Raw genomic sequence first — 11584 nt, forward strand, 5'->3', positions numbered from 1 at the left:
TTGAGAAGTATATATAAATTGAATTGAGAACTGACAAGATAATTAATATAAATGAATACACGATTGTATGTGGCGGAGAATTACAAAGAGGGTTTATGTATTTGTGTGTTTCTCTTTTTGTGTATTTGACTTCTTGTTTTTGTATATGCCAAACTCTTATCTAGCCTCTTTTCCTTGAGCTAACCAACATTACTTGAGTAATGTGTATTATTCTAGAAGATTATGCATGAGCGAGGGCTGTTGGCCTGTTGTGACCTTTAACCTGTTGTTCCTAGTCCCAGATTAGGCCGGCCTGTTCAAGTTTGGACATAAATTGAGGCAAATCAATAATTCTATTTTTGATACTCCGTATTAATTTTCAAAACATGACATAAATTATACCAAAGAAATAAAGTTTTAAAGGTAAATATTACTACCTGTCAAAAAAAAAAAAAAAATAAAGAAAGAAAGAAAGAAAGAATTACTTCATAGTATTAAAATCAACAAGTACTCTTGATGTAAATGTAAAATTTACCAAGTTAAAACAAATCCAAACACACAAATATTGTTAAATAGTGAGAATTGTCCCGCAGTCACGATATCACGAACTAACTGAGATCCTAAGCATAACTATGATCTATCCTTGTTTATTGTAAAGGAGTTTCTGTCTTAGCTCCGCCACATCAACTTCGTCGAAGTGGTTCTCCGGCATCCAGAATCCAGTCATAGGATCTTTCATCCAAAATACTTCTCTTAATTGTTTGTTTTTCATTGGAAAATTAATTTCATTTACTTTCTCACTTACATCGGATGCCTTGTTATTCAATACAGGACCATTACTAGCTATATTATATATATGTATGTGAGTATGTCTACTGCATAATTAACACACGAACACAAAAATTATTATGGGTATGTTTTGTTTGTGGCTAGCCACTCAGTGTGGCCACATCAGTTTATAAGAGTAATCTTTATTTATATGTATGAGTAACCTCAACTTTTCATAAGAGTAACCAATGGAGTTGTTGAATGGGTTGCCAGTGGGTTAGAGGCGGATTGGTTTGTGGGTTTGTTTGTTAGGGTGTTTTTGGTGGGTGAGAAGGGTTTTGGGTAGTTTCGCGTTGATTCAAAGGGAATTGGATGGTTAAAAGGTGGTATAGGAGGCTGCTGGTAGGTTTGAGGGTGGTATTTGGAGCTGCTGGTGGGTTTGGGGTGGTGTCGGGGGTTGCGGCAAGGTTTGGGGTGGTTTTGGGGTTATTTCAAGAAAAGTGGGCGGTTCAAGTGGTTGGGAGCCGTTCAAGTGGCTAACAAGTTATCGGTTTTTTGTTGTATTTTGAGTAGATTTATCTCAAAGGTCATTTTATTTTGGAATAAACAAAAGGTCATTTTATATTTAGAAGACCGCTGAAAAGTCATTTTATTCTTGACAATTTTTCCTACTTTTTAATTAATGATAATAATTTAACTTCGTTTTTTTTTTTTTTTTTTTTTTTTTTTTTTTTTTTTTTTTTTGGGTAGTGTAAGCAAAATACATAATTAGCTAATTTGTTCTTTAATAATATATCATGTTTTATTTCAATAAATATGTAATAAGAAGGGAATTAATAAATTTTGTTATATTTCACAATTTTTTAAGACAAATTTTCACAATTAAAAGTGTAAAATTGATAATAATACTAAGAATTAAATTAAAATTAAAATTAAAATTAAAATTAAAATCTCTTAATATAACTAAGATTTTAAACAATTTAATAAAATATGAATCTTATTTATTAAACTTAAATTTAAATAAAAAAATATGCATAATTTACATATCGTATTAGGGCTTGTTCTCATTTACTAATTGAATTAAACTGAACTGACCTGAAATGAATATTTTATGAGAGAAGGAAATTAGGAGGTGAACTGAATTAAACTGAATTGAATTGAATTGAACTGAACTGAACGGATTGGAGCTGAACTGAACTAAACTAAACTGAAATTAAGCTGAAGTGACTAGGCCCTTATTGTCAATTTTTTTTGGAGATTTTATCGCACCCTTATTTTAGAGAATTCAGATTCAGCAAAAAATTAAAAATTATTTTGTAAATAATTATAATATGAATTTTTTTTATGAAAAATATTTATTTCATAAATTACTAAATCTTACGAAGTATTACTAAATTATTTTATTGTTTGAAATAAATGAGATAATTTTTTTCACCTATAAAAAAAAGTGTTTTTTTTCAAATTAATTATTTTTTCAAAAAAAAGCGTTTAAATTATTCAAAGTAATTTAGACAACCAAATTAATTTGAAAAAGTGATATATCCTTATATCTATTCCACATTGTATTAACTTTTATTATTAATTTTGAACCTTTGTATAAAATTTATTAGTTATTATTTCTATAATTAAATGCATTAAGGATATAAATTTATTAGATAAGGGTTCTAACTTTTTTACAAGAGTCTCACTTTTTTATCTAAGGTTAACAGTGAGTTAAACTAAGGTTAACTCACTGGAATTTCTAACCCAGACCCCAAAAACAAAGTAAAAAAACAAAAAACCTAGACGCCAAAAATAAGTTTCTCATTTTAATACATAACTAGTGTGTAGCCTGAGCGATGCCCCATATTGCTAGTCTGTACTTGTTTAATTTGCTAATCAAATTCAACTGTTTAGATAGTAAGACTTGTTGGTTTTGAGTTTAAGTCTTGCTATAAACATTTTTTAATTATCAAACTTAATCATTACATAATGACAACAAATAGTATAATAAAACACAAATTAACTTATCTAAGTTAACTATAATTTTGTTGGATAAAAAAACACAATTAATAAATTAAGATTTGTTGGTCTTGAGTTCAAGTCAAGGCTGTGAATTTTAGTATAATATTGACAATTATGCTTTATGAAAAGAAATTAAAGCATGTATAATCATGATTATTATGTTTTCAACTTTTCAAGTACAAAGTTGCCTAGAAGTGCAATTTTTATTTGATTCCTCACATTTTGCTCATTTCCTCTTATTCTTCTTAATCTGCTAAGATGAAATTTCCCATACTCTGTTAAATCAAAGTACAACTAACTATGATCTATCCTTGTTTATTGTAAAGGAGTTTCCGTCTTAGCTCCGCCACATCAACTTCGTCGAAATGGTTCTCCGGCATCCAGAATCCAGTCGTAGGATCTTTCATCCAAAATACTTCTCTTAACTGTTTGTTTGTCATCGGAAAATTATTTCCAGTTACTTTCTGATCACTTGCATCAGATGCCTTGTTCTTCAAGGCAGGACCATTACTTGCTATAATCCTTATACCATCGCTTGCAGCTGATGCATATGTCCGTCTACTGCATAATTAACACACAAACACAAAAATTATTATACGTAATTAACAAAGGTAGTAGCTCGATTTATACCTAATTTATTAATTTGACCTAATCCAATCTGATAGGACTAAAACGGATTATTTTCCAAAATAAATCAATTCAGCTTTGATAAACCATCTAAAAACTACGCCACACAAATTTAATTTAATTTATTTTTTTATATTTTGAAACAAAATTTAATTTAATTAATTGACTATAGTACATACCCATATCATATATGATGATTCGGAAATAATCTTGAGGGGTCAATTTTAATTTAATTGACTTGGCCGCTAAGTTACCATGAGGAATATATATTAATGTTCAATCTCTATTTATTTTTTTCATCTAAACATTATGATATTACCAATAAAACCAATCGTAGTGACATTATCATAATCATAATTCAAATTACATTGTCTATATAATGAGATGAGAGTACATAAAATAACATACAATCGTGAGTAATACTCACCTGAAAAAGAAAAAGTTGTTCCGCATGATGACTGAAAGCCAACCCATCATATTTGGTTGAACTTTGACGACGCGAGGAAGAGAGGATGATCGATTAAACAAATTCTAGAGTTTTACGTGTGTAAAGTTGATGTTCAAAGGGTTTGAGGTACACATATTTATTAAAATCTTAATACAAGTATTTGTTCTTTTTGGAAACCTTGTTTGTAACAAGTTAACATCTACTTATTCCCCACAAGGACTACAACAACAACTTGTCAATGTTTCTGCTTTTCAACAAAATTAAATTTGATACACCTAGGTTTTTTTTTTTTTTTTTTTTTTTTTTTTTTTTTTTTTTTTAAATGTAAATTAGACTTGATCGGATTGGATAAAATTAAGTATTCGTTAATTGTTGGTGAAAACACTTGTTGTCCCAAAAACAGATGCCAAATGCAACCCCATATGCGGATATACCCTTTTTTGTACTCAAGTCAAATTAGCGATGAAAGGTATATATATGATTAATGATATCCACGAACAGTTGTAGAAATTTTAGAGTATAACGTAAGAAGCCTCATAAAATATTCTAGGATATTCTATATTGTATCTTGTCACACAATCCCTAGATTTAGATTAGTGGTTCTCCTTACCACAAATAAAACAACAACTTCACTTCACTTCAGATTTTAAAAACGTACTGATTTTAAATTAATATGCTATAGCTCATTGTGGAATAATAATTGGATATTTCATTTTTCTTACTAGAAGAGTTATTTTTAAAAATAAAATCATAGTCGTTAGATTAAGGTAAAGTAGTCCAGTAACTTTATAAGTTAGTTCTCAAATAAAGAAAAAGTAAACAATTTAAGGAATTTTTGTAGCATTTTTGTAGGTTGCTTGGTGACTGAACCAGAACCAAAAGCCCAATGGGCAATGGAGCATTTACCCATGGTCCCATGTACAAGTCCATGACAATACAGTTACTACAATATATTCATGGGCCTCTAGCTTCTTTATTATATTGCCTTAGTATTTAATGATAATTAACTAATTATCTCTTGTAACCAATGTTATTAAGGTTTATACCTTTCATACTACCTCTGTTTTTTAGTTGATATTATTTAACTTTTATTATTATTCACAAAGTTTACTTTGACTAATTTTTGTGAGTTATAACTATGGTAAAACATACAAGTAGTCGAGTGGAATCTTGTTTAAATCGTTTCAGTGTCTATTTAATTAATATCCAATTTTTATAATTTTACAATGTCGAGAATCAGAGATATTAATCATTAAAATAATAAGTTGGCATGTGTGACCAAAAATACGGAGTATAAACTAAATAAAAATTGAGGTAGTAATACTTTATAATTGAATTATTATTATTTTAAAAAAAAAAAATTGACAATAAGATCTGTGCAAGACATAACGAATAGCTCGATCGAAATCATCACAAAGAAAAACTCAAAAACATCATCATCACCAATTTACACATTTACACTAGAGTACCTAGACCAATAATTGCTAAATGTACTTTGCATAACTCAAAAAAATATACAGTATATATATGTGGCTCATAATTTTTTCCAGGTGGGTAAAAAAGTATCTTATCCAACAGTAGCACTTCTATACTGTTGTAAATAATACTCCGTAATGTTTAACTCATTCACAATCCTTATTTTGATGAAAGAAAAAAAAACACTCACTAGTTGACACACAAAATTATTATTGCGTTAGATAATATTCCTATTATTTCATATGGAGTAAAGGGTAAAGGTCTTTTTTTCTTCAACTTAATTTCAATTCAGTTCATTTTCTAATTTTCTTCTCTCATAAACAATTCAGTTTAGCTCAATTCAGTTCAGTTCAATTCACCTCTAATTAATCTGTTTCAATTCAGTTCACCTCGTTTTAGTAAGTCAGAACATCCCTTAAATGATGATAATCCATGAATGAAAAGTGAGAAAGGGCAAGTGAGATGGCCCGGTGAGATTGAAAAGTGAGGAGCTAAGGTTTGAAAAAAGTAGTGATTGAAGAAGAAGAAAAAAAAAAGGAAACATCATCATCATTATATGAGCAAAAGTCACGTTAACCATGTGTGCTATTAATTGAAACTTCCAATTTCCTTTGCTCGTGTGGGACGCAGGAAAAGGACATACATCGATATAGACCCAAATACGATTTTTGAAAACTTGAAAGAGTAACTGCTAATTTAATCCGTTTATTTTCATTAGATTAGTAATAAACGTCTTTTTAAAGACTAATAAACACATCGATAATGAACCACAATTTTTTTTGTCTGTTGTTTTTTATATAGAAAAATTGTAACTTAAAGGCAAAACAGTGATGGAAGCTCCTTCAAATCAGATACGTCTAAAAGCAAGTGGAAACCTAAACCACGTCTATAAGGAAATTTTTGAACATTAATATACAATCAACTACATCATTCTCACTTATATAAAATGATCGATAGCATTTACCAATTTATTATGTCTTTTTGCTCTATTAAACACATGATAAATATCATGAAGTACTATCATATATATTCCTTACTCCGTAATAAATTGTTCTTTAAATTAGTATGATTGCTTTAAACTTTTGAGACAAAATTGATAACTTATTCACTTCAAACCATTGACAACTTGGATAGCTTTATGGTTTGTATAAATAAATAAAAATGGTTAATTTGGGCCTGTTCCGATTGACTGAACTCAGCTGAACTGAACTGAACTGAACTGAACCGAGCTGAACTGAACCGAGCTGAACTGAACCGAACTGAACTGAACTGAACCGAGCTGAACTGAACTGAACTGAACTTATTAATTAGTGATTTTTAACTACGGATTAGTGATCTTTGATTATTTATTGATTATTTATTGATATTTATTACTATACATATGTGTATATACAAATGTACATATTAAAATATTTACGAAAAATATACTATATAATTATAAAATGTATGGAAAATATATTATAAAATGTATGGAAAATATATTAAAAACTTGAAACCTCTAATTTTCTCAATGAGATTAACATTAGAAATATGTTTCAAAAAAATAGAACCATTTGAACAATGAATTGTATAAATATTATTATTGTTATTATTATTATTATTATTAATTATTGATAATTATTATTATTATTTATTGGTTATTACTATTAGTATTATTATAGTATTATTATTATTGTTATTATTATTATTATTATTATTTATTGATGATTATTATTATTTATTGATTATTATTGTTAGTATTATTGTTATTATTATTATTATTGTTATTATTATTATTATTATTATTATTATTATTTTTATATACTATTTATTATTATTATTTTTGCTGTTATTGTCGTTGTAATAAGATCTTAAGAGAATGAAATTTGGCTTTATATCATTAGCAATATCATTAGACATAAATTAAGAGCCGAGCTGAACTGAACTGAGCTGAACTGAGCTGAACTGAACTGAACTGAATTTCAACGGAACAGAATAGGCCCTTAGAGTACTAAAACTGTAAAACATCAACATTGGCAGATACGAGTAGTACCTATAAATAAACAAAAGAACAATATAGTACAGGTTTTACTTTTGTAGTTTTGTCACTCCAAAAAAGAGCAAACGCGGTAACTTTTTACACTTCCCAATTTTCAACAGTACGAGTAGAATATTTAACACACAGTTTAACACGTGGGTCGGTACTCGGTAGAAGAAAAAAGGCACATTTTTTTAACTTGAAACAAGTTTATAAAATATCCAGTAAAATACTACATGTGTTACAGATTATGTGCAACAATTTGATATAAAACATAGAGGAAAAATGTCTAATCGTTACACATAATCTGTAACGGAGGTAGTAGTCTACTTTTTAGTTGCTTTTTAATCTTTACATATTGTTTTGGCAAAATTGGCCTTAACACTTTGAACTTTGACTTGGGTGCACTCAGCACCCTGAACCAAGCGACATAGCCAAAACACCCTGAAGTATTAGGTTGAGTGCACTTAGCACCATAAATGAAAATTTCCAGCCAAAATTGGTCGGATTCCGGTGAATTTTTTTTTAATATATATTTTTTTTATTTTCTTGCACTGTGGTATTTATTATTATTACGGGTCAATAAGTAAAAATAAGAAGAAATATAATTGAAAATTAGTAAAAATAATTTAAGTTAAGTAAAAATAATTTCACTTTAATAAAAATAATTTCATTTCAAAAAATAAGGTGAAATAAAGAAGATTTTAAAGTAGAGCGAGTATAAATACAAACATTACGAGTATTTATTGTACGAAGTATATAAAAAAAAATCCAATTTTTTCCTTAGCCAATACCTTTCACAAATAATTAGCCAGCTCAGTTACACAGGGCTAATGCTTTTTTTTTTTTTGAAACAAATCAATTCATTAATAAAAAGGCATCCGACATCTACAAATGAAATCCAAATTAACAAATACATAAAATTGAATCAAATTAGGTTTTCCTTCATCAGAGCTACGATCGTTGAAAAGATCTTGCACTGTGGTACATCTCTCGCAAACATCGCTGGAATATACAGCCTTTTCGGAGAGACGGTCTAACGATTTGTTGTAGCCGTAAGGATGATTCTCATCTGATTCGCCTGAACGCATTTGAAAATTCGACAACCGTTGTGATCCCGAACAAATCTTTACCAAAGAACTGACAATAGGGAAAAAGATAATTACTTTTTTGATGAACCCTAACACACAAACAAACCCTAAACAAAAACAAACAACTAAACTGACGAAAACTAACGACTCCACCATAGGGAGACGGACACGGGGCTAATGCTTGAGTGCGGAATATAACATCTCTCAAAAAAAAATAGTAAAAATAAAAAATAATAGCAATAAAAAATAAAAATAAAAAATAAAAAAATTGAATCTACCATATTTTGTTTGTTTGTTTATATATCCATCATTCATTTCATTTCCCCAATTCATTCCAACTTTCAATTTCTAACACCTCACCCTTTATCCCTTTCTCTCTCTTACTCCATACTTAAGTGTCACTCCCTAATTAAAGAGAATCCTACAACAAACAACCCCAAGAAAAAGAAAAAAACAGAGAAATCTGAATAATAATAAACCCCTCCAAAAAAAATAAAAATAAAAATGGTTTTATCATTAGTAGGAAGTATAAAAGGTGGAGAAATTTCATCAGCAGCAGGTTTAAGAATTGTAATACTTCAAATTTCAGAGGTTGAATGCTCTAATATTGTGGTTAAATCTGGGTTAAAATCCTTAACAAGAACTTCCATCAAATCAATATCATCAAACAATAGTTCTTCTTCGGTGATTATTGATTGTTTTCTCAAATCATGCCATTTATGCAAGAAGCCTCTTTGCCCTGATAAAGATGTTTACATGTACAGGTAATTTTACTTACAAACATACATTTTTTTTTTTGTTAGTGAGTAGTTTATGTGGAATAGTCGTATATTGACTTTGTCGTAAATTATTACATGCACCTGAGATCACGATCGAGTACCTAGAATGGTGCTCTTACCGGCTCGTGTTTGGTTTTGATATCATAATGTATAGTGAAATAATTTTGGAACAATTATTAATTAATTCTAGATATTTTTCATGTAATTTAGCTAGGAATGATTTAGATAATTAAGTTTGATTTTTAAAAATTGGGTTTTGATTATTTTTAGTTAAGTCCATTAAATATTTGTACTAATCCAATTAATAAAGTTGTTTACTGGCTAGTGGTGGTTATTGTCACATCACATGGATTAAAGATGTCATAAATGATGCTTATCCATAAAGTATCAAAAATATCCTAAAAAAATCATATGAAATTAGGTTAGGTTGGTTTAGACTTTCTACTTCAAGCTTCAACCATAAAAACTAGAGTGATTCAACCATAAAAACTAATGTAATAAATCTTAGCTTCATCGTATCGGATTCTACAAAAGCCCACGCCAAACAATAAGATGCACTTCACATGAAATCAATTGGTAATATATCGAGTAGTACACTAAGGGCCTATTCTCATTGATTGAGCTGAACTGAACTGAATTGAAATAAATATTTTATAAGAGAAGGAAATTAGGAGCTGAACTGAGCTGAGCTGAAAATAAACGTATAAGAAGAGGACCTAAAATCAATCGGTGATATATCAAGTAGTGCTCTAAGTTATACGGAGTATGTTACACAATTAATTTCTAACTCACACGTTGATAAACTTAATAACTTATCTAGCAATAGCAACAAGAATACTTACTTATTTTGACATATGAATCATGCCCATAGAAGTCCACTTCATATAAACAGTGTGAAGTGTCAACATGATCTATAATAAAATAATTTCCTATAGCCCATTGGACCACATGATACCAAATAATTGAAACCAATGCAAATTTGACTCATTATTTTAATAGTAAATCATACCAAGTACTACGTATTATATTTGTTATTGTACTACATTTCAACAAAATTCACTAACCTACCACCCAACTTAATGAACAGCAACTAATCAACTGGCAATTGCAGGGATTTAATGAGATAAAACACTAATGAAATTTTGCTTTAATTAGAATAATGTTTAATTTCCTCCAAAAAAAACAATTTTAATAATGAAGAAATACAATTTCACGGAGACAAAAATGTAGTTTTTGTGATGAAAATTGGTAAAACCGCTACTTGAAGTAGTGGTTATTCAAAAACCAATATTTCAAGTAGCGGTTATAAGGCAAGTAGCGGTTTTGGGCCGGGATAAACCATTGAGGTAGCGATTTTACTTCATGATAAACGAAATTTGTTTATCACGTAGATTAATTGGGGCAGTCTTTCTAATAATTCATGTATATGTTGTACGCGCCAACACGGTACACTAAAGCTACTTTATTGCAAGTTTGCTAATATATTTAATTATATATGTATGCAGGGGTGACCAAGGATTCTGTAGCATAGAATGTAGGAACAGGCAAATAATGGTGGATGAGATGAAAGAAATGGAAGTCAAGACCAAGAAGAGGCTTGCTACTTCTACTGCTACTTCCATAGATTGTGCTGGATGTGAGACTTGTAAGCTATTAGAGGACCTTCGACGACGTCGACAACACCGTAACAATAAGCTTAAACCCTTGATCCCTCCTACAAAACTACAACAACCTTTACTCTCTTTTTCATAGTTTGTATGGTATGAACCATATGATATATTGTTCAGTTGATCATATATAAATATATACTACATGCGTAGTACTTAGGGATATTTTGGTGTAGAAATTTGGTATGGTATTAGTTAGCTAAGAGCACTTTACTAAATGGCCTGGTCGGAAATTCCAAGTCAGATCATTTAGCAAATGTAGCCACCACTTTTGGAATCAATTTATTTTATTTTTAAAGCTAATTCTTCAATTCAATCCCGTAATCGAGAGCTAATTTTTCAATTCCTCTGAATTAACACTCAACTTAATTAATCACCCAAATAATTATACTCCCTCCGTCTCAAAAAGAACGATCCATTTGGCCAAAATTTTGTCCCAAAAAGAATGACCCATTTGCATTAAAACACCACCAATTTGCAACAATATTTGTGCAAAATTAGCTTCCCCATATAAAAATTAGATTTTCCATGTTATTTTATTACTTTCTCTCTCTATTTTTTTACAAACCCCATGTAAATTTATCTTTCCAATATACTTTTACTTCTATTTACTTAACTTCTTTAATACCCGTGTAATCAAGCCAAATGGGTCGTTCTTTTTGGGACGGAGGGTGTACAATACAATGTATGTGAGCATTTTTTTTAATACAAAATCACTGGAAATAGTC

General features: G+C 29.4%; 2 protein-coding genes across 2 annotated transcripts; one reads left to right on the forward strand and one right to left on the reverse strand.

Annotated features, from left to right (window-relative positions):
- Positions 1–2882: 2882 nt before the first annotated feature.
- LOC110726609 (protein SENESCENCE-ASSOCIATED GENE 21, mitochondrial-like) lies at positions 2883–4185 on the reverse strand. The gene is made up of 2 exons (XM_021906084.1): positions 3806–4185; positions 2883–3312 (listed from the first exon to the last, which is right to left on the reverse strand). The coding sequence occupies exons 1-2, from the start codon at positions 3853–3855 to the stop codon at positions 3057–3059; spliced, it is 306 nt and encodes a 101-aa protein (XP_021761776.1). The 5' UTR covers positions 3856–4185; the 3' UTR covers positions 2883–3056.
- Positions 4186–8356: 4171 nt separating this feature from the next.
- On the forward strand, positions 8357–11165 carry LOC110726712. The gene is made up of 2 exons (XM_021906187.1): positions 8357–9174; positions 10695–11165. Exons 1-2 carry the CDS (start codon positions 8915–8917, stop codon positions 10939–10941), a joined length of 507 nt encoding a protein of 168 aa, XP_021761879.1. The 5' UTR covers positions 8357–8914; the 3' UTR covers positions 10942–11165.
- Positions 11166–11584: the final 419 nt, after the last annotated feature.

The sequence above is a fragment of the Chenopodium quinoa genome, unplaced genomic scaffold (assembly GCF_001683475.1).
Source record: "Chenopodium quinoa cultivar QQ74 unplaced genomic scaffold, ASM168347v1, whole genome shotgun sequence".
Classification (NCBI taxonomy): Eukaryota; Viridiplantae; Streptophyta; class Magnoliopsida; order Caryophyllales; family Amaranthaceae; genus Chenopodium; species Chenopodium quinoa.

Coding starts and splice junctions, on each gene's coding strand:
- LOC110726609 (XM_021906084.1), bottom strand. CDS start 3,855: ATGATGGGTTGGCTTTCAGTCATCATGCGGAACAACTTTTTCTTTTTC. Junction 3,313..3,805: donor AACAACTTTTTCTTTTTCAG/GTGAGTATTACT, acceptor TTAATTATGCAG/TAGACGGACATATGCATCAG.
- LOC110726712 (XM_021906187.1), top strand. CDS start 8,915: ATGGTTTTATCATTAGTAGGAAGTATAAAAGGTGGAGAAATTTCATCA. Junction 9,175..10,694: donor AAAGATGTTTACATGTACAG/GTAATTTTACTT, acceptor ATATGTATGCAG/GGGTGACCAAGGATTCTGTA.